At 37.8% G+C, this 24,322-nt stretch overlaps 1 protein-coding gene across 1 annotated transcript; it reads right to left on the bottom strand.

The window, feature by feature from the left end:
- Nucleotides 1–12,696: 12,696 nt before the first annotated feature.
- Nucleotides 12,697–16,870, bottom strand: LOC119418267 (cartilage intermediate layer protein 2). Its single transcript, XM_037685528.1, has 6 exons — nt 16,812–16,870; nt 16,669–16,711; nt 15,637–15,670; nt 15,505–15,528; nt 15,118–15,343; nt 12,697–12,828 (listed from the first exon to the last, which is right to left on the bottom strand). Exons 2-6 carry the CDS (start codon nt 16,681–16,683, stop codon nt 12,717–12,719), a joined length of 411 nt encoding a protein of 136 aa, XP_037541456.1. The 5' UTR covers nt 16,684–16,711; nt 16,812–16,870; the 3' UTR covers nt 12,697–12,716.
- Between the last annotated feature and the right edge of the window lie 7,452 nt (nt 16,871–24,322).

The following is a 24,322-nucleotide window of genomic DNA, read 5'->3' as shown; positions in this document are numbered from 1 at the left end:
TTTTATTTGAAGGAGAGGAGTGGATGAGGGGCACAGATGTACTACTCTCCCCACCTTGTCCCTTTTGTGCCACACTGACTGTGATATTGCAGGAAGAATGTGCATGTGTGTGTTTTTTCCCCTCACCAGTTTCCGTAGTACTATGCATGAAGGCACTGCTTTCAACAGAAGCCACTCCAGGCTGTTGGACCAAAGCTGGAGTTTGAAACATTCCTACAATGATATGAATAATGTGCAATGTGGGATGGGGCAGTGATGTTAAGGCAAATGCAATGCAATAGACTAATTAGGAATTTATTTGTCCCTCTTTGCTGTTTGACGTCCAAATTTCCACGTCCTATGATTTACTTCACAGAAATAACCTAAATATTATTTTGAATTTGCTGAACAAACTTGCCATCATATGCTATATTGACAGACGAACGGCTGCTGTAACAGAAACATACACCATAATAAAATTCACTTTAGTGTTGTTCCATCCAGTAATATGTCACCACTTAGTCATAATAAATGCAGGAGTACCACAAGGATGTGTGCTCAGACTTTTGACTCTTGCTCTGCTGATACATGGCAGTACTGCTATATTCAGCACCGCTCAATATATAAATCCACTCAATAGATTTGCTCAACATAATAATAACAATAATAATAATAATAATAACAATAATAATAATAGTTTTTTTTCTCACATTAACAACACTGAAGATATGATTGTTTGGTTTAGAAAAAGGCAGAGTATCTTACATGCACATCAAAAGCTCCTTTATGGAAAGTGTAAACAGTGCAATCTTTTGGGGAGTCTACATCATATGGGATCCCTCCTGAACTTTCAACATCCCATGCTCGGCCAAAAAAGCTCAGCAGAAGAAGCATAATCCCACAAAGCTACAGGCTGCTACATAGCTGACAAGCCATGCAAAATGTATTAATTTGTTCATTTGCAGCATATATCATGCTCAAACAGAAACAACACCACAGTGACAAAATATTTGGCAAAGTAGATGTTTATTTTTAGTTGATGGTGTAGAAGTTGAGGAAGATCTGGTATTTCTGGTGTTGAGCAAGAAGAAGTGCTAATTTGCAAATCTTTCACAAAGAGGCATCCATTGTTTTTGACGGACAATGCAGGAATGTGTCCCTACGCTACCCGGCTAACCTACCCCTAACACTCCCTACTGGCCAACGCAACCACAAACAACCATAGGCGTTTTTGTGTTGTCTTCTTCAAGCACAAAAATTGTGCTATATCTTTCCACAAGATCTGACCAATCACACAATAGCGTATGCTGTGAGAAAAAGATTTTGCCAGGAGTTTGTGCACAAAATGGGTTTTCAGAGAACAAAAAGATGTCATTTTTGTCATGCAGCTGTGACAATGAAAAGAGTTCTTGTTTGTATAAATCAAGCTTAAAGATTGGAATGACCCTTTTTCCCTTAATAATTTTTAACTGGGACAGTATAGAGAGCATCTTGACCAGCTGCATCACTTCCTCGTGTGGGAACTGCAGTGTGACTGATCCTGCAAGATGTGGGTTTGTCTGTCATATACAGGCATGCCACTAACCCTTTATTTTTTTACATAACTTTTCTTGTCTGTTAATGCACATGTCTTAATTTTGAAATCTAATAATTTAAATTAAATAAATAAAAAACAAGGTTTAATGAAATTTTCTTTTTTTCTTTTTGTGCAACACTTGAATAAAACTGTAGGTTTATGTTATACTTATTGGCATTTGACAAAGTTTTTGAGCTGAAACTATAATTATACACTGACTGATCTGTTATATCTGAACACTTCTTCATACATTGTTGCACTTAATATGATTCTCCAAAGACTGAAATCACCTTATGAATAATGCAGCTGACATTATAGGATTATTACAGACTTCAGATGACTTGTGTTAAACATCGAGTCTCCATTTCAGCCTTTGCTCTTTCCCTCTCTCCCTGTGGATCATAACTAAACTCGGAAGTCTTGACCTGAATAATTTGCCAATAATAGCCCGAATCAAGTGTATTTTAGATGGACTGCCAATTGCATACAACTAACACCCAAATAGATGCTCTTACCTTACAGAAAGCTTGCACTGGGGAAATAAAAGGCAAAGTACTCAGGCAAGGTTCAAGGTTCTTTATTGTCATTTGCATCACATGTGGTACATGAGGTGGAACCAAAATGTGTACACAAGGTCCCAGTTACACACAAAAATAGCAAAAATATAAAGTGTCAAAAGAAACAGTATATAAGGATTTAAGATATACACTAAGATATACGCTAAACGAACGCTAAACGATACACCAAAAGAACTAAGATATACACTAAACACTAACAATGTAAAATCATATGATATATTAAACAGCAGCCCGAACATGAGTCATCATCTTAACATATGCAGATTTGAGCTGAATCTTTATCCTTTTTTTAATTTTACATTTTAATCAATTTCTGTTTGTTATTTACTAAAATTGCAAACTTCTGCTGTAAAAATTGAATGCATGCACCTACAGCCAGTGGTGTAGCCTACGCGATACGCGGGTATACGGAGTATACCCACTAGAAAAGCTTAAGAATTTTAGTATACCCACTTAAAATTGCCCAATGATACATGACACACCATTAGACAGATGTCATTGATACATTTAAATGGCAGTTGAACACTTCCGTAACAATCTATCTGTATGCAGCGTTTGTTTATTACATTCGCTTATCCAGCAAATTATTGTATGACTAATTCTTGTGTACTTACTACTTAATACTTGAACATGTTTTGCTTGGATGCTGTTTTTTTACATTCTATAACGTGTTTTTAATACAAAGCCAACTGTTGTACAAAGTCTGTTGTACATTTATTCAAATATAAGCATCAGAGAAGTTTGGAAATGTTCAATATGCTTAAAAATTAACATAAATCGATAATTGCATTGTACTAACCGGTGTACTTTGCTTTCTAAGCACTGTGTACCTGTACGGACCGACCACGGTACGGTTAGTTTTACGTTGGACGTTGGGCATTCGCACTGCGTGGCTTCAGTGGTATTCAGTGTCCAATGTAAAACTAACTTTACCGCAGTATACCCATTACAGAAATGTAGACTACACCACTGCCTACAGCCATAGTAAGTCACTGTGACAGTGCCATCTGTTGGTGTGTACACTATTTCCACAAACTGAAGAAGTAGGACAGTAGAGGCTGGTTGACAGCTTCTTCTTGGACCTCTCCCATAGGTCATTTGTCAGCAGGCAAGCTTGACGAAACTGAAGACAAAATTTGCCGTTGACCATGTTCAACATGAACAAGCACAGACACCGTAGGGGCTACGGATGAGAAATAACAGAGCCAAGCTGAGTAAACATCACCCCCCCACTGCAGTGAGCGAGTTCATAACAGCCCTTTGACAGTATGAGCCTGTAGGGCATACATGAAAAGACAAGCATAAATATTCTGCCTAGTTAATATGTTCTCAGTTACACCCACCCTGCATTTACATGAATCACAACAATGTGATGAACCAGCATGTATGAGAGCAGTGACCATATGCTCTTCACTGGTTCAGTATGAGACATACCCTGCATTCTACATGTATCCTCCTCTAGGTTATTAATCATAATTTTAGACACTTAATTAAAAAAAAAGCCTTAATCCTCCTGAGCATTGTTTGCTGTTCCGCACCTGTAAAAAAACACACAGCCACAACAGCGGATGCTCAAATTACAGCTGGTGTAAAAAGTGTGGTGTTTTTATAGATGAGAATGGAGATATGAGCTTCTAATTAGACCACTGGCTATCTCAGCGGACCTCCTGTCACGGACTGCACTCAGACCCTCTTTTTAATTACTCAAAGAAAAAAGGATGTCAGGTGAAAATAGTAAGTAGGCTCCGTGTAAGACACGCTGGATGATTTCTGCAGTGGCGCAGCAGAGATTCAGGCTGAGGCAATGAACGGAACTGAAGTGCTCTGAGTAAAAAAAATTGCTCGGAGCCTCATCAGTTTGAAATATCGGCAGAAGTTTTCCAGGGAAAAGACACGCTAACAGCTGGTGTGGGCGGGGCCAAGAACAAAACAGCTTTCTGCTGGCTAAACAATTCCAATCCTAAAACCTTTGTGGTGGTTTATGTGAGCGCTATTTTACAAACCTTTTCTCTTAGTAGATGGAGAATATCCTTACAGTCTGTTACTGTCAATGGTCCATTCACCGTATTTTCCGGACTTTAAGTCAAAATTGTCATAGTTTGGCACCGATCCACTTTATTAACTTCCGATCCGATCCCGATACCTAAATCTAAATATCGACCAATACCGATCCAGTTCCGATATCATGATCATCATCGATTTTATATGAGGCTGTAATAATCTCCTCTCAAGTACAGTTTGTACAAATATATGCATGCATGTTCAGGTGGATCGGAAAAATCCGATACGTAAATTATGCTGGTATCGGAGGCCGATACCGATACTGGATCGGATTGGCCCCACCCTATTTTTAACTGATGTGTTAAATTTTCTTTCATACTGACATGAACCAAAGAGTAAACATTAACATTTGCAGCTGTGAGAGGGACCTCTAGGCTTTTGACAACTATATGTTGTTCCTCTTCTGCTTGCTTGTCGGACTAGTTGGCTTGTTAAGTTAATTAAACCTGTTCAGGATCCCAGGTATGTTCTGTGTGTTGTCATTTCAGATTAAATGTCTGTTCTTGCACTTTGTGAAATACACTTTTAAATAAATGCGACTTATAATCCGAAGCAACTTGTATTTGTTTTTTTTCCTCTTCATGAGGCATTTTTTTGACTGATGCGACCTATACTCATGAGCAACTTATAGTCTGGAAGATACGGTACATCTCATGCTGCGAAACACAACACAAAACTATTTAATGCAAAAGAATATATAGGTTGTAAGAGTTTAAACTAATTCTGGCCCTGAAGGGTGAGACTGCCTGCATGTTTCGGTTGTTTCCTTACTCCAGAATGTTTTTGGTTGAAGCATATATCCTTTAGATCAGCACTATTCATCTAAACTGCTCAGAGGGCCACACTTACTGAAAGAGCCAAGAGCACAGGGGCCGGGCATCCAGCAGTTATTCTCATTAAATACATTTTTTTAATGGTTTAAAATCAAATTTTATTTGAAAATTAACCCACTGGTGGCCCGAACTGAGCTCACCTGTGGGCCTGATTTTGCCCCAGGGCCATCAGTTGAATAGATGCTTCTCTGCTTTGGATTTTAAAAGCAACCTTCCTATTTTATTTTACAAATGTGTCTTTACTTTTATCTTATGTTGTCAAGATCCTCAACCTTAACTTCTACCTTTAATGACCTTTCTGAAATCACTTAAAAATGATTCTTCTCAAATTTTCATTACTTTTAACAGTTAAAAACCAACCAAACAAAAAAAACATGTATTCTCATACACCTGTAGAACCTTGGCATAACTCAGAAGGAACCAGAACCTTGAGTACCATATATATCCTCCTCTATGACAGCCTGAATAAATGCATAAATAAATAAAATAGACAGACTGAAAGCTAACACAAAGTTGTTGTTTTTTGTAATAGGAAAAACAACAACAACATTGCATTCTCCTGCTAGCTGCTGGGTCGCATACCTCCACAGTTACCATAGTAACAGCCATCCCCGTGGAGAAGAGTTCCTGCTCAATCCTGGTGGCCAGCATTTGATTGAACGGTTGTCATGGTTTGAGACGTAGGATGACGTGCACGAGAGCATCTGTCAGACATGCTTCACACAGAGGCACCGTTAAAAGCAATGGAAGGTAATGAGCACGCAGGAACTAATTCAGGCGTATGTGTGCAGAGAGTAAAGTCAGAGTGGGTCACCGGGGCATATAAAATGATTTTTTTTTCATACTTGAGAGAAATACTAATGAGATCTCACAGTCTTTCTCACTGCTCACCTGAAATTAATGCAGTAATGCCAATAAATAGGTCTGAAGATCCCATAGATATCTTGTGTAAACTGACAATAGTAGGCAGATGCAGCAAGTTACATTAAAAAAAGAAACATTATTAAAATGTGTGTTGCGTAAGCACAGTGTCTTCCATGCCCTTACGCTGCATGAAGTTCCTATCCAGTGATAATTAAACCCTTAGCACATTTTCATCTTCTTACCTCTACTTTGCATAATTATCCTCCGGCTACTCTCTCTTGCATGGGATTTTAACAGATTGAAACTGCAGAAAAGATACTCTCAAAGGATATAATGCTTACAGACTTTTTTGGTTCCTGGACTATCATCAAGGGCACATGTGATTAGATAAGGCCTCATGCACATTCATTATAGTGGCTCATATTTAATAAGCTGATTAGAATAAGTGCGAAATATGTGTGCAAATTCAAAAAGTAAAAGTAGCAAAATATGACTTTAAGAGAAGGTCTGGCAGTCTGGTGCATAAATTTGCATTGCTCTGTATTAGTTATGTAGAAATACAAAGAAAATAGAAATCTACAAGTCCGCCGCTTTATATTATTGCATCAAAATAGCAGATTCGAAAACAACACTTAGCCACCCTCATTTTAAATTTGCCATTAGATGCACTACATCGAAGCCATTTTCTGGAAAATAGATGCAAAGCTACTAATTGTAAAAGAAAACAGTCCAAATCAACAGCCATTAGTGAACTACTCTCAGATAGATCATTGTAGAGAGGGACTGAGAGCAGGAATAGAGCCTGCCAATTGCATGAGCAGTTTGCTTAATGTTTATGTCTCCCTTAATGACCTGTTTCATTAGAAGTGTGGAGCTTCGGAAGGTAATAAATGCATTTTAAGGCCTGCAGTAGTTACACAATCTGACAGAAAAACTGAGGGTAGAACAAAAGTTAGAGGTTTGTTTTTGTGCGTTTCATGCTTCAAAATGAGCTGTTTATTTTTTATTTTTTTGTGTGCATTCATAAAAAAAGCATGAAGCGCTAATGCTGTTTCACTTACAGTGCAACCTCACATATTTGCTTTCAACAAGGGTTTGCCAAAGTGGCGACACACTTCAGAGCTTTCTGTAAAATCTGCTGTGCTGTTCAGGCTTCTTTCATCTGCAGCAGAACATAAAAGTTCAAGAAACGACTTTATTTGCAAGTTCATGCAAGGTTGTGAGGCTGTGTGCGATCAGTCAGCGTTAACACTCCGAGCCTCAGAGTATGCACTGATGATGACTCTGTTGACGATTTGATGAGCACCACACTACATTTAGCTAAATATCTGTAAAACCAACCACCATTTTGACACCATTTTTGTGTTTGGTAAGGGTCCTTTGCTGTGGCTGCCATCATGAATCAGGTTAACTCTAAAATGTAACGAGTTGTACACTGTAAAATGTATTTTTGACTTTTTGTTGATTCAACGTAATATTTTATGTCAGTTTGACAAACTGCATGTAATGCTGTTGTGATAACAAGAAATTGTTAGTTAAAGCCTTGTTAAATTGTTAAGTTAAAATCTCACATCCAGCTAACTTAAAAACATAAGTCCACTTAATATCCTGATATGTCAAATTAACTCTGTGCTAGTTTTACACAGCAGTCCAGCAGGTGGCAATAGCTGTTCCATCAAGCTGGTTTATGAGCCACTAAAAACAAAAGAAGAAGAGCAGTGTTGCCAAGTCTGCTTATTATGAGCAAATTTGGGCTTGTTTTTTTTCCTAAAGTCACTTGCGAATCTTGTGAGTCATGGGTTGCAGTTTTTTGGGCTTGTTTTGAACAGGAAGTTACTTATTTGGGCTTAACTTTCTTTACGAGTGAAACTAGTTGATTATCTCCCAGCTCCGCACAATAAAGCAAAACCCGAGTGGTAGTAGGTAGTTTGTCCCTTCCATGCCCCCGTTTCCCATTTATCGTTTCCGCCCAAGTTGACGAGGCGACAGGCGCACACCCAAACAAACACTCATACTGTGGCTGGCCACTAGGGGGCTTTACTCACACGCAAATGACATGGACTTCATGAAGGGTCTGCTTTATGCTCTCAAAATATACTATCCAAAAGAGCTACCTTTGAAGTTATTCAGAAGTTCCTGATGAACATTGGCGGAGGATTAGAAGGTCCTGATGAACTTTGATGTTCTTTCAGAAACTGCTTTCTAAGTTTGATTACGATCTGTTAAATGGTAATTGCTAATACTAATAATGAAGGAAAACACAGACGTGAGCAAAAACATTATTACTTCTTGCCTCTAGAAGTGGGCAATATTTCGGTGCATCATTCAATTGACTCTATATTCAATTATCTGGATTTTGTTTAGCTTTAAAACATAAGCACAGTAAGATTTACCTCTATGGCAAAGTGCAGCAACCCTAAAAAAATGCAAAAAGATAAATTTTATACATTTCCCTGCCTTGTTGAGCAAAAGATTACTCTCCTCTGAATCGATGAAGAAAAAGTATTGGGCTTTATTTTTTTTAACTGCCTTTGTCTAAAAGGTGTTTGAACAACACTAATGCTTCCACTGCTCTTTTCACCACAAATAGTCTACTACGCTCTGAGACAAAATTATAGCAATCCATCACAGCTTTTATGTGAAGCTTTATTACATTTTGCTTAAAATACTGATCCAGGAGCTGCATTATTCTCTACCAATCACTATCTCTTTCTCCATCTAAATTACAACACAAGCCTATGTGCACATTGGTTTTATAGTAGCCGTGCTGAGCTAGGCTTTAAAGAACGATGTTAAATACACATGCAGTTAAGAATGAGACAGACTGCTGAGAAGGTTTGACTCCATATTTCCTTTCTCCAAATGAATGCACAGTTTACTTGCATAAAGATGTATATGCACGCACAAACACATCAGCAAATCTTTGATCCACTCTCCTTTTAACTAAGACCTGTTACTTCCTTTATGTTTTCCAGTCTGGAATTATAAAGTGACACTTGTTTGTCTTTAATGCAACTTTTTATTTATTTACTGCAGTCATTACTGTGGCTACCAACCAGAAAATTATGACCCGGTATGTATTGTGCCATAAAATTGTTGTTTTAACTTTGTGTTCCTACAGTAAATATATTGTTTAACGTAATGTTGTTTCAAGCAAACTCACATAAAATATTTCAATTCAGTTTATTTATAAAGCGCCAAGTCACAACAGAAGTCATCTCAGGGCACTAAACATAAACATTCATATATAAAAATAATAAGTTAACACTATTTATCTGAGGAGCAGACTGCTTTGAATTGAACTCCATCGCAGAACTCTCATTTTGAGCAAACATGAAGGCGACAGTGGAAAGGAAAAACTCCCTCAGGAGGAAGAAACCTCCAGCAGAACAAGGCTCAGGGCAAGCGGCCATCTGCTTTGACCGGCTTGGTTTGAGAAGACAGGAAGGCGGAACAGATACACAATGGCAGGTCAAGAATCACATGTTAAGATAGAAATAATATCAAATGAAAACTATTCAATTTTAAGAAATAATTTATGAAAATTAGGTCAATTTTTTCATCTAGTAGTCTAAGCATATAGCAGCATAACAAGCCAACCCTAATTATAGGATTTATCAAAAAGGAAAGTTTTAAGCCCAGTCTTAAAACTGCACAACATGTCAGCCTCATGGACAGAAACTGGAAGTTGGTTCCACAAGAGAGGAGCCTGATACTGAAAGCTCTTCCTCCCATTCTGCTTTTTGAAACTCTAGGAACCGCAAGTAAGCCTGCAGTCTGAGAGTGAAGTGCTCTGTTGGGAAAATATGGAACAATAAGAGCTGTAATTTAAGATGGAGCTAGGTTGTTGAGAGCTTTGTAGGTTAGAAGTAAGATTTTGAATTCAGTTCTGAATTTGTCAGGGAGCCAGTGGAGAGAAGTTAAAACTGGAGAAATATTATTTCTCCTAACAACTCCAGTTAAGACTCTGGCAACAGCATTTTGGATCAGCTGAATTCTTTTTAAATAAGTATTTGGTATTTAGCAATTGTTTTATGCTGGATGTCCTTCTTCATGCAATCTGGGCTCAAACCAGCAGCCTCAGGATTAGAAGTCTGCTGCTCTGGCCATCAATTTATTGCAGACCCCATATTGCTCATTGCAATGCTCCTCATTAAATTTGCAGCTTGTTTGAAGCACATGCCATTATATACTGTTTTTGTATGTGTGCAAATGTTTCCAAAGATAACATATTTTTTTTACAGTTCTGATTTTTTTGGAGTGGGGTTCTATGTAAATGTTATGATCAGTTAATAGCTTACTGTTTTTTTTTCTCAAGTAACATGTTAAATGTAATCAGCTTGAGTGACAATTTGATGGGAATTCATGTGTAAGCAGTGTAATTATTATTATTATTTTTACACTGTTACTTGAAATAGTTTTTATGTCATGTCATGCTTAAAGCATACATGTCCAAGGTTACTTAGAAATAATTAAATATGGTTATATACACCTTGTATAAACTCTTCATTCTATCCTGTTTTTACACTATTTGCAAACATGTTAGTGCAAAATCTTTACAACAATGACAGCATTTTATTGGTTCTACTGGAAGCTTTTGGAGTCGTCTTTTAGTTCCTTCTACTTTAACACTGATAAGCGGTAAATCTCTTACAAACGTGTAGGGTTCCTATATCAGTAGTGGGTTTTATCGCTCCCTAAAGGCTTTAAATGGAATTAAGGTCACTGCTAGCTAGTATAAAACAGTATATCTTAATCTATTCAACCAATTTTCTGGTGGTTTATGTGTGCTGAATCATTGTCCAGCTGAAGAACTTCAGACATCCATCTTCGATGTAGTTGTGGACAATAAAGAGGACTTTTCTTTAACTCTGTTTGTTGTTGCTTAATCTTTCTTTAATGCATTAAGCGTCTGTTTGCACCCTGAAGAAGAAAAGCCCTTTTTTGGTCTTTTGTCCATAAATCCAACTTAGCTTAAGTTGTCTCACATTGTATGTGCTAACTTCACGTACAGTAGATGTGATGGTGAAAGCTATGGAGTGAGCAAAAGGAACCTCTGAGTGAAACAGAAAAATAATAAACCTATGAAAATAAGGAGGTAAAAAATTATTCTTGAACCAAATCGCTTCTTTGTTTGTCTGATCTTACCTGTCCTCTCCCTATAATTGCTTTTCTGCGACCTTGTCAGTTGTAAGCACTTTGTAATGATGTCTGCTGTCAGTGTCTAATTTATTACATAGAAACTGCTCATTTTAAACATACTTTAGCTACAAGAGACCTGTGGCTGTTTGGATCGAAGGAACAGATTTACTTTTGCCTGCAGGGTTAGTAATTTAGAAGATGCTTCAAACCATTCGACCTAAGAGGTCAAATGCCCCCTGCTTTCCACTTCTCATCAAAGTGTCAGTTCACCTCTGTGAAACAATGCCACAGGTTTGCCTCTATTTATGTCCCAAGAGTGTTTTCTTTTAGTGTTTTGTCTTCTCCTACTTACTTTCTATATATTTAAAGTTATTTGCTTACACCAGGGCAGTCTCACAAACTCCCACAACACTTCCCCTCCAGAAAATGTGATTTACATTCAGAAAAAGAGGAAGTAAAGTTTCCAAAAGCAAAATCTCAGAATGAAATTAACAGAGCTGCTCCAACATGCAGCCACCTTGAGCGGCGCAATTTAAAACTGTTGATACAATATGTGAATTCACTGTTTATTTAGTTTTTAAATCGTTTCTTTTATTTTTCTTTTCATTTTGTATGCTTTTACATGCTGGTCTTTTGTCGTCTGTACCTCATTTGTGTTCTTTGTTTAAAATAGGTCTCTCTTGTAAATGAGTCCTCATGACTCAATGAGACTAACTGTATGAATAAAAGTTGAATGAAAATCTTCAATCCAGCTCAAACAAGCTGGTCAGCACAGTCTATTTCAATACCGCTGCTCTGTCTGTTCATCAGAACTTTCAGTTCACTGAGCCTTCAATAGCTCGTTTTTAACTGAACGGCATTTTTGATCCAGTTTGTGTCAACTAAAACACCTAAAATCATGAAAACTTAAAAAAAAATTGTCTTCAGCGCGTTGTGTTCTTCACCAATAATTTATGTCTAAACTTCACGTGTGCGAGCAAGTGATCCTCAAGGGATAGTCTGGTCATTTTTGATGGGATATCCTTTCAAAATGTTATTAAAAATTAGTACCTTGTCAGCTGTGATAGCAGGTACAAAGTATGGGGGAAAAAGGCATAAGTCTTTGTCCAGGCATGGCTAATGGATAACCAACCAATGGACTGGTTATTGTTTTTCCAGGCTTATTAAACAACTCTTTCAAAAACAGCATACTGAAATAATGCTGAATTAGCTAATATTAAACCTCTACACTTTTGCATGAAACCATATGCTTTGTCGCTGTTTCCTTAATGTACCACTTACCAAAATAGAAGTAATAACCCTACATATTTTTCAAGTTATGCTTGATTATGGATAGAAAGATGGAGGGATGGAAGGTTTTCAAATTCTCCCTCTTTGCTCTGCAACAGGGCACCAAAAAAAAAAGACATCAAAACAAGTTTTTTCTTTAATTGTTTTTATTTGCTGTTGATTAATTTCTCCATAATTAAAGAAAGAGCAATCATAAGCCTTGTAAATATATGCACGGCACATTTTCCTTACAAGGCATTTACTTAAAGAGGCATCAGTGACACAGGAGAAACTATGCCTGAAACAAAACTAGGGTATACATGTCTTTCATTAAGTATGAACTTGAATTAAACAAAAATCAGAGTAGCAGCAACATGATTTTTTTTTCCTCCTTGGTCTTTGGCTACAATTGATTTAGTCTACTTGATGAAAACATGAGCATCTAAAGCGAACTTTGTAGTCATAACAGCGTTCGCCATGTCTCTGGTCCTCATTATGGCAGATGAAGCCAGTATCAGTATTGTAGCTGAAAAACAACAGAGGATTCTGGGTCAGAATACATTAGTTTTTTAATGTCAAAAGTTCAAGATGTTTCAATAACTTTTGTTTAAAGATGTATGGTACTTATAGAATGAAATCAATGAATCATATAGTTTGTAAAAAAAAAAAAAAAAAAAATCCAAATAAAACAAATAATTAATTTTTATTTCCTGCTGCAATTGTGAAGGAACAATGTTGACAGAGTGTTCATGTGGGCTGCAATTTTTTGTATGCCGTACTGACAAATGAAGCATTGCATTTACAGTAGTCCCTCGTTAATCACGGGGTATCCGTACACTGAAGCCCCATGATAAGTGAAAAACTGCCAAGTAAGAATATTAGTACACTGTATATATATATATATATATATATATCAAGGTGTTTTAAACCCTTCTCGCATGCTTGCAAATTCTAAACAATATTTCTAAACTCTAAACGGTCTAAAAAAGCACAGAATGTCATGAATTCAGCGCTCTGCCTCTGTTGCTCTTGGTCACACCCACTTCTCCGCAGCAGAGCAGAGATCAGCTGATCAGCTGCAAGAGGGAGCTTCGGACCTGTGGGCTGCACAAAGGTGCAGCAGGTGCTTAATAATTTAAAATAATTTATTTTAAATAAAAGTTCCATGCCGATCGTGCTGTTCATCCATCAGTCAGCCAATTTGTGTGTCATGTCCAATCTTATTTTGAAAATCCGCAATAGCGTGAGTATGTGGAAAAACAAACCGCGAAGTAGCGAGGGACTACTGTATTTTAAATTAAACTTTTAATGAAAGTAATCACTGGCTGTACAAGATAAAACAAATACATTTTGAAGTTAACTTAATTCAAGATGGCTGCCAAGGCTAACTGACAATAAAAACATAGTTATAGCTGTAACTAGCATTTTGGTGTCAGTTTTACGGTTTTAACAATAATACTACTACTACTAATAATAATTATTATTATTGTTATTATTATGTGAATGTATTGTCATCATTGTTCCCATACAATGGCAAAATTGGCTCTCTGCATTTAATCCATCCACCACCAGGTATGGCGGTGGGCAGCTATTGGAGGGGCCCGGGGAGCAACTGGGAATGAGGTGTCCTGCTCAGAGATACTATGAGGTGTGCAATGACCTGGGATCAAACCCGGGACCTTTGTCCCGTCGGTTCAGAAATTAATCAATGGATAAATCCAATCAATCCAGTTCAAAATGTCTGACAGGAAATTGGTATTAGCCAACTCAAAAATAATTTTATCTCAACCTATTCTACAGATACAGAGTTGAGCTAAAATTTAATGTGGTGCAAGTCATCCCACATATGCTAAGCTTAAAATTTTAATTCACAAATTGTACATAACTTTATTATGACATCTTGAAGATTTGACCAAAATGCCTAAACTCTGTTTTTTTCTCAGCATATAATGATCTTAAACTAAAATCGAAAAGCTAGTGGGCAATACCGTATTTTCCGGACTATAAGTCACACCTTTTTTCATAGTTTGGCCAGTCCTGCAATCTATAGTATGAAGTGACTTATTTACGTTATTTTCCCTATTCATGACACAATTTTTGACAGATGCGTTAAATGTTAATTCATACTGACATGAACCAAAGCGTAAACATTACCACTGCAGTCACGAGAGGGCCCTCTAGGCTTTTGACAACTATATGTTGTTCTACTACCACTACACCCCCTAACATTCACTTAGAGACAATTGAGAAAAACGTAACACTGAGAAAAACTATGGCAAGTAAATTGCCCCAAAAGTGATGTGGAATGAAATTGGTGAATTTATCGGTAACTTGCTTGTTGGACTCGTTGGCCTATTATGTTAAATAAGCCTGCTCAGGATCCCAGATAAGTTCTGTGTGTTATTGTTATTTCAGATTAAATGTCTGTTCTTGCACTTTGTGAAATACACTTCTAAACAAATGCGACTTATACTCCGAAGCGACTTATATATTTTTTTTTTCCTCTTCATGAGGCATTTTTTGACTGATGCAACCTATACTTTGAAACAACTTATAGTCCGGAAAATATAGTTTGATTATCTATTTTTAGCTTTTACAGTAAATTATTTAAATGGCCCATGAAAATCAAATCAGATGCAATTTAGTTTTAAGAGCACAGTTGTCTAGTTTGTCCGATTACTTGTTTCATATTGAAAAAGCATTTGCTATAATTGTTAAATCTAAAGTGAATAGCTGTGAATAATAAAAATTTGGAGAGGAAGATTTTGTTTGGCAAATTGTGAGCATGTATTGTTGTTGTTTTAAATCAACTTACGCATAAATTTTCTGTTTGGTCCATTCTGCTGGGGTTTCATCGTCAGCTGTTACGGCCTGAATTGCCAGAGGTGTGTGGCAAATTTTTCCTGGGTTTTCTTTTCTTAGCCTCGCCAAATTCTCAATGTCACCTATTCCACCGGGGTTGTCTTGATTGAACCATTTGGTCCAGCATCTTCGTCTCCCAAAATTTGTTTCCATATCTGTATTTGGACCTGTCGTTGTATCTGTAATATTAACACAATATTATAAACAAAAGCTCATTAAGAAAACATGTCTTGTAAATACATTTTTTAAATAGTTGTTACAGTATACCCTTTTTTTAACCACAGAGGTAACAAAAACTAAATATCTGATGTTTTTTGAGAATTCAGGGAAGTTAATTTACCTTGATGGCTTAGTTCTATGTAACCTGTTCAAGATTATCAGAATAAAGACAGTTAGTGATTTTATTTAGCCCCATTAGATTGTAGAATTATCAAACTAAAACTTGTTGCTGTAGGAACTGAGATGAACCTACCGAGCAGCAAAACTGCAACAATGGCAAAACTCAGCTGTAAAAGAAAACACGAATTTTGAGGTATTACTGTTTGTATGTACTTCACATAGTGCCACGTGAGCCCACCACCTGCAGGGAGGTCCGTAAAGGTTGGGGTTGGGGGAGGCTAGCAGGCAAAGGAGGGTCCCTAGACGTGCTGATTCTGGGCAGCATAGACTTGCTCTAGGGACGTATCTCACTGGTGGGTAAGGAGCCAAATCTTGTGTGTAAGGTTGCACAGTACCAACTAGATATAGCTGGACTCACCTCTATAGATCCCCTTCCCTTAAGATTGTCTGGCCTTTCTGGAGTCTCTATGGTGTCCTAGAAGGGGTGCCATCTGGGAATTCCTTTGTTCTACTGGGTGATTCAATGCCCATGTAGGCAATGACGGCGTCATCTGGAAGGGGGTGATTGGGAGGAACGGCCTTCCAGATCTAACTTGAATGGGGTTTGTTTATTGGACTTCTATGCTAGGTATGGGTTGTCCATAACAGACACCATGTTTGAGCATAGAGTGGTTTATAAGTGTACTTGGTGCCAGGCCACTTAGGCCAAAGGTTGATGACCAATTGTGTTATTGTGTTGTCGGAACTATTTTCCCCATATTTTCCCCATATCGTCACCATACATGACTGACTGACTAAACAATAAACAGGGAAGGGTATTTCTTTGTTTACTTTATGGTTTTGTAACACACTTGATAACTTTATGGTGAATGGTGAAGGATAGATAATGTGAACACATGTTAGGAAAACTGTTTCAATGCTTTAAGTGTTAAAACATGTTTAAAAGTAGCTGTTCACTTAGATTCTTGGGGGTGGACAAAGCTAAAAAAATGTTCAGCCAGTATATTTTTATTTGTATTGGCCTCCCCCTCTGAATACTGGTATCGGCGATAGGCAAAATTTTCATATCAGTCAGGCTCTAATGGAAACTTCACATACAGCTTCATATCAGAACTGTGATTTATTTTCGTATTTTGATTCAGTAACATCACATCCTGGTTCTTACCTGATTGATCATCATTGCAGAAACCAGATGTCAACTTTAGCAACTATAAAAACACAATTGTACAACAAATTAGACGTTTGCTTTTTATCCTTAAAACTTGCTTTGCTTTATAAATTAAAAATTGAAAAAAAGATTGACTTTACCTGTGCAAACCAGACGAGACTCAGCAAGAGAGGTCCTTTTTGTCCTGTACGATGGTTGCGTTTACTTCTCCTTTTTTATAGAAGCAAGTCTCACCTTGTGGCTCTACTTTGTTTGAGTAAAAATGTGGCTCCTACATTTTTTAGTGTTTGTGAAATATGTTTTGCTGCATTTTCACAGATAAAAATACAAACCTTGAAGATGTTCACCACACCCAAACAAGTGCTTTTACCTCCACACACCAAAGGGCAATTCCTGTAAACACGTTAAACAAGAACAACATGAATTCTCTTTCTTGGAAAAAAATAAGATTTTTTTTTTTTTTAGATACAAGCCCACTACCACACCATGAGCATATATAGTCTAAGTTTTATTATTTGCCAACATTATCATTAACGTAACTGCATTTTCCTATTAGATGCCATAGCAGCAAATGGTGCCCTTTTTTCAAAGCCCACCCTCTACAAGGGTTTTGTGTTTGCTAATTAATTGTCCTTTGCAAAAGAATACTCACCTCCCACTATTCAATAACAGCTGGGGATGCTCTCTGTCAAATCATACATCAGCATTAAACTTTGTCATTTGAAAGGGCCAGCCTAATATTTTATACTAAATCGTGCTTTGGACTGGGTGCCAAAGTACAAATGACAGTGTGTTGTAGACTCATTTATCATCTTGCCCCAGGACACACACCTTTTTCTTTTTCTCAAAATGCACACATCTTTAGAATCTCCTCTGAGTCTCTGTGGAAATTATGATTTTTTAAAAATGTTTTTTTTTTTTTTTTTTTTTTTTTTTTCTTTTTTTTTCTACCTTGATGGCCTCCCTTCTCCCCTTACAGCCACTCCCCCCCCACTTTTTTTATTTTTTTTTTTTTTTTTTTTTACTTTTTAGTGTAGGGTTTTTTTTTTTTTTTTTTTTTTTTTTTAATAGGATAGGAAAAAAGAAAAGACAAAGTAAGACTCCAAAATATAAGAAATATATACAAATAGAGCACACGTCAAAACACCCGGCCACTGTCTGTTCACCTGCAAAGAACATGACAAAACACAGCAACAAAATACATATGTATAAAGAACTTAAAATATTCATGGCTTTGCAGTAAGTTTCAATAAATATATATACCCATACCTACGCCTATATACATACATACATACATACATACACATGAATATACACTCACATACATATCTATATATCTACATATAAAGCCTACATAAACATCCCTGCTTCTATTTGTGTGTGGTTGTGAGCATGCATAAGTGTATAAGGCTTCTCTAATAGAACATTTATTAGTAATTGTGAAGCAGCAGAGACCCGACCCCCAAGACCAGAGGCAGACGAAAAAGTGGGGACCAGAGCCCAAGACCCCAGGAGGGACCCCGACCGCGGAGCCCCCAGAGCCACCCACACAGGGCGAACCACCCACCCACCCCCCAGAAGGGACCACAGGGGAGAACCGGAAGATCCCCACCAGCAACCACATACAGTGACCCCCCGGGGCCAACAGCGACAAACTCATAGGCCTCCGTCGGCACCCGCCACACCGATGTAGGTCCAGGTCCAGGCACCGAGGCCCGGGCACCGAGGACTCACACCACCCAGGCCAAGGCCCGACAGGGCCAGAGGACCCGAGCCCCACCAGGCAGACACCAGGCCGAGCCGACACACGCCCAAGCGCCCAGCCCCCGATACCAAGGGCCCCAAGCGATAAAGAGCAGACTTCCTTTTGACCATCAGTTCTATTTACACATTAAGTTTCAGGTGGCCTATAAAACCAGCATCCTCCTTTTCAAAGACAGTTTAGCAGTTCAGTTTATTATTTTAGATGATATAACATCTAAAACAGCTACAGTTTTTTTTTGTTAGTGACTCTGAACTCAAAGCACAAAATTGAAAAACAAATTGACAAATGAATGCAAATGAGCAAAGCACACCATGTCTGACAATTTGTGAAAGCTGTTGTACAACATGAACGTTTGCATGCATGCACATGAGTCGAATGCAAGGCAGAAGTATGGACTACCTTTTAATAAATTACACTGAGCTCTTTGAAGTAAACAAAATTATTCATTTGATTGTAGCCTGTTTGTGAAGGTGTGTGTGTGTGTGTGTGTGTGGGGGGGGGGTAGTTTGTCTATATTATTACCAAAATCACACATAAATCACTGCATGGATTTTATTGAAACTTTCAGAAAGTTGTTATAGAGTTGACATCTACAAAGGAATAACTTTTGTCATTAATACCATTCAACATGGCCTTCAAAGCTATTCCTTCTTATTCTACTCAAACATGTCTATACCTCAGTGAATTTTACAGATAATGAGTTAAAATTTGATGTGGATTGTACTTTGTAGCTGAGAGTTACACTGAATACACATTCCAACCACTAATAGTTGATAAGATCATATAATACTGAAATATTGTATGTATTTGTACATAATGTTGTTTTCCATATCTGATTTAAATTACTTTAATGATACCATTCATCAACATTTAATGATTTTAGACTAAAACCTTGGCCTGAAAGATGGTGAACAGTAGCATTCCTTTAGGAAATGGCACACTTTTGATGTGAAAATGCTTTACATAATTATATGTTATATAATTTTGATTTAAATGTTCAAACTTTGATAAAAAGCTAAAACGCTAATTTTGTTTGCGCCGCCCATTTTTGTAAGTTGGACCATAAATTAGGTCTGTTGAAAGTGCTGACATTCACTTCTCTTGGGAGAGTTTTACTGAACCTTGTTTATCACACTCATAGTGGTTTTCTCATTTTGTGAAAGCACTGTGTGGCCTTTCTGTTCAGCTACCCCTGTGGTGATGTCCTTCTTTTTGTACTCTACCAACACATTTTCAATTCTGGCTAGATCAGATGTTGCTGATAGTGTAAAAAATGAAAATAAAAAGAAAATAAATTCTATCATGTCTTCAGAGTTTGTTGCGCTATAGTGATTGTAAGTCTCACTATCAGGGAGGTTTAAAGACCCTGAATGAGAATTTACATATAAGTCCATGCTGTGTATTCACATCCCCCTCGTTAGAATAATTTTCATTCTCTTAAAAAATATATTTTTAAATCTAAATAGTGTTTGTCAATGCCATCTTTAAATGTGTGGTCAAAGGAAAGCTTTTTTCAAAAATGATCGATTTGATTGTTTTAAACTTATTTCAGATTTTAACCTCTGGCTTTTGGCCTTTTCATCTCAGTGAATAAAACAACTTTTTGGGTGGGCAAATGATAAAACTTTCTTCATGCATGACCCTTTTGAGTTCTGCTCCTTCTAGTAATCTGACAATGTGAATCCATTCAAGTCTGACTTTTTTCTATAGGTTCCTCAGACTGAGAAACATTTGTGCATATCACTTTTTGGATCAGCAGCTTGTTGAACAGATAAGCCTTTTGAGGTTTCTCAGATATCTACTTGCAGGAATAATGAGGCAAACACCGTGATTTGTGTAGATATGCTACCTGCCTGCATTGAGATCTGTTATGCATCAGTCACCTTTGCTTTTCCATATTGTACTGAAATTTGTGGCAGTAAGAAAAATACAAACGTAACACATAAATATATATATATATATATATACATATATATACAAGGGGAGGAAGAGAGACAGAGACACATCTGAACCGTGCACTGTCTGTACCGACAGTTTCCGAGTGTGTTGGGGTGGGGGTTCAGCATGAGTGAAGAGGCTGCCTTTAGCTTTATAGCTTGTGCACCGGTATTGCGAGCCCCCCTTTTAGTGTTACGTCAGTGCCGACAGGTGGTTGGGGGAGAGGGGTTTGGTAGACTCGGTTCTGTTGACGGGGTGGGGCGCCCTGCTTATATAATGAAAGGGGAAACACTGTATGTACATGTACAGTATTTGTGGTAGCACGACGGCTCAGTGGTTCGCACTGTTGCCTCACAACAAGAAGAAACTGGCCACCAACACTAATCATTTGAAAAAATTATGTTTTCTAGTGTTTTTATGTTACTTAAAATATAGTTTTGTCAAATGATGCGGGTGGCCGAAAATTAATCTATGGTGGCCAAGACCGCATTGGTTGCCATTAACTGTTTTATATTTATTTATTCATTTTTAATACAACAAGTTAGAGCCTCTGCAGTCACCACACCTAGGCAAGCATTGCTAACATGGGGTAAAACTTATTTTATTGTGTTTTTACTTTGTTTCTTCATGAAATACATTGCTCATTGTACATGTTTAACACTTGCCTGTTTAGCATTGAACAATTAATTTAAATCCCGCCCAGTCCTTTAAAGTATTCCACATAAGTACCATTTTGAATATGGATGTATACTTTAAAACAGCTTGTTGATTAGAGTATTAAACTTTCATTTACATAGTTCTAGAATTTTTTAAAAGTCACAGATGAAGCTGAATCATTAACAATAAGAAGGGTAAACAAGCACGCAGTTCCCTGCATTCTGCACTGATCACTAAATTTTTGTCCAAGCTGTCCATATTTCCAAACAGCTTGCTGGCTGCCTACATTACAGGCGCTCATGCTCTCATTCTGTGACTCAATTGTATTTGTTCATCAGCAGATGACATAGAGGCCACAGCAAGCTTTTGTGTGGGACTTATTAAAAGAACAGTAGGTGGTGGGCTAGTAATCAGTACTAAAGTGTCTCAGGAGATTTCTGCATCGTAATGGCAATGCAGTATTTGAGTTGAACAGCTCTAAACTGATGTGGCTGGTCACTGTTACTAAGAATAATAAAACACACACAAGATTAGTGTGAGAATGGCTGATTACAAAAGACAGATTTGAAGTAATGAAAACTGGAAGGCTTGGGAGGTAAGGAAGGGTGTAGCTGTGTAAGAATCTTTGGATGTCTTTAGAGACCCTCTAGGGATGCCTCAGTGTCTTTTTTGTACTCAGAACTTGAACCCCAAAAATGCATTTCTCAAAATTTGCCTAAATAAGTTCTTGGAACAACTGTGAGTAAAGATTTGTGGAAAGGAGTGTTGGAGACATAAATCCTGGTGCCGTGGTCCTGCAATGCTGCGGTTGAGGGTTGGAGCCCAAGTTGCGTCCGGAAGGGCATCGAGCGTAAACCAATTGCCAAATCTTTCATGCGAATTTGCTTGCTATGGCATCCCCTGAAAAAGGGAGCAGCTGAAGGAAACTTACTTTTACTTTTTAGTTTTCTGAAGACTCTCCAGACCAACCCTTCAGATCTGAAAATGAGGCTTTGTCAAACTTACTCCTTTCTCTTGGTGGTAGGACGTAGAGAAATGTTTCTTTTTATTATTATAGTTTTCGTTCTTCTTTTCTTTTCTTTTCTTTTAGTTCTACCTGTAGTAGAACAGCTAGTCTTCTTCTTTTTTTATTTACATTTAAGGTATTTTAGGGATACCTCAGGAAACCCAAGCCAACCCTAACTAAAAGATTTATCAAAAAGGAAAGACTTAAGCCTAATCTTAAAAGTGGACAGTGTCAGCCTCATGGACATAAAGTAGAATTTGGTTCAACAAGAGATGAGCCTGATAGATGAAGGCTCTGCCTCACATTCTACTTTTATAAACTCTAGGAACCACAAGGAAACCTGCAGTCTGAGTGCGAAGTGCTCTGTTAGGAAAGTATGGACCAATAAAATCTGTAATATAAGATGGAGCGACAGCGTTTTCCAGTTCCTGACAATATCCAGCAACTTTGCACAGCCATTAAAGAGGAGTGGACCAACATTCCACACACCACAATCAACAACCTGATCAACTCTACATGAAGACGTGTAGCACTGAATGAGACAAATGGTGGTCACACCAGATGCTGACAGGTTTTCTACAGGAAAACTGCACATTTTTAGAGGGACCTGTTATTGTGGCCAGCCTAAGGCACACCTGTGCAACAATCACATTGTCTAATCTACATCTTAGTACACCACACATGTAAGGTGGATGGATTATCTCAGCAAAGGAGAAGTGCTACATAGATTTACACAAATTTGTAAACAATATTTGAGAGAAAAATGTCTATACATAGAAAACGTCTTAGCTCTTTGAGTTCAGCTCAAGAAAAATGGGAGCAAAAACGAAAGTTTTGCGTTTAGGTTTATGTTCAGTGTGTTTGTTCAGTTTTGTTCACACTCAAGTTGCTCAAGCTGCTACCCCCACGGCCCGACTTCAGAACAAGTGGAAGATAATGGATGGAGTTAAAAATGGCCAAACTTTGAACTTAAGATATTCTCAGGTTGAGCCTCTGATGGTTTTCCAATGTAAAGAAAACGTCAAACATACACAATTAAACTTACAATAAAACCAATGTACTATAAAGATACATGATCTAAATTAAAAGCAACTTAAAAGTCCCATATTAGTTGCTGTTTATATAACACCTGGATCCAGCAAGTAAGACATGTTGCACCCAGCACAAATCTGTGTACACTCTCTTAGAATTGAGTTTACTACAGGGATCCCAGCCAAGAGAAATAGGCCAAAACTGGCTGTGTGAGTTGCTCTAAAGAGTGTCAAGTTTGGAAATGCTGTACCTTGAGACTGCACTTAGTGTCTAATGCTAAAGAACATCAAAGTTCATGCTCAATAATCCAGGTAAAAATTATCAGCAAAGTCAAGTCAGGTCTTCTGGACAGTTTCTTTGTTTTGAAACGTTTCATCTTTCATCCAAAAGACTTCATCAGTCTGAGGAGCCACAACAAACTCAGTCCCATAAGTAGCACACTCACACAGTGAGCCAACCAGTTTGATGGTGATAAGATTTTTTTTTTCATTTACCCTTTATTTATACAGGTAGTCTCATTGAGCCACGATAACTCATTTTCAAGAGAGACCAGTTTGGGGAGCAGATGGGGGTTAAGGGCCTTGCTCATGGGCCCAGGGTGGGGTGAGTGGGGTTGGGGGCAGGTGTGGGTGCTTCACCTACCCCACCCACATTTTTGATGTTGTCGGTACCGCGGCTTCAACCAGCGATCTTCCAATCACAGGCCCACCTTCTCTAACCTCTGCACCACCACTCCCCCAAGATGGTTTCTCGAGTCTGAACTCTCCCCTCCACTTTAATGCTAAACAATTAAACTTTAATTTTAAAAAAAGCAACTCCCTTTGTGTATATGGGCCAGAGCTCATATACAGGTGTTAGACACCATGTGGGCATTTTAAGGTTGAACAGACGTCTTAGTGAAACTATTAAATATAGTCTGAACGTTTTGGGAGCACATGCATTGGTTTCATGATTTTTCTTTCCAAATAAATCCACACACAGTAAACTTATGTGTGTGTGTGTTTGTGTGTGTATACATTAACACATTATAAGCAAGAACAAGACTAAAGCCATCCACAATAAAGTGCCAATCATCATCTTTCCAGCTGGTATTATATTCTAGCCAAAGGAGAAGATCAAAGTCACTGACATCAAGATGTGAAAGCTCCTCACAATGCATGGAGGATTTCACCTCAAGTCCAGTGTCCTTAGACTGTACACCAAGAAAGAAGGGAGGCAGAAGACTGGTGAGCGTCTAAACCACCATACAGTAA

Source organism: Nematolebias whitei, chromosome 12, assembly GCF_014905685.2.
Source record: "Nematolebias whitei isolate Nwh7 chromosome 12, NemWhi1, whole genome shotgun sequence".
In the NCBI taxonomy this organism is placed as follows: domain Eukaryota; kingdom Metazoa; phylum Chordata; class Actinopteri; order Cyprinodontiformes; family Rivulidae; genus Nematolebias; species Nematolebias whitei.
This window is presented reverse-complemented; position numbering and strand designations above follow the sequence as displayed.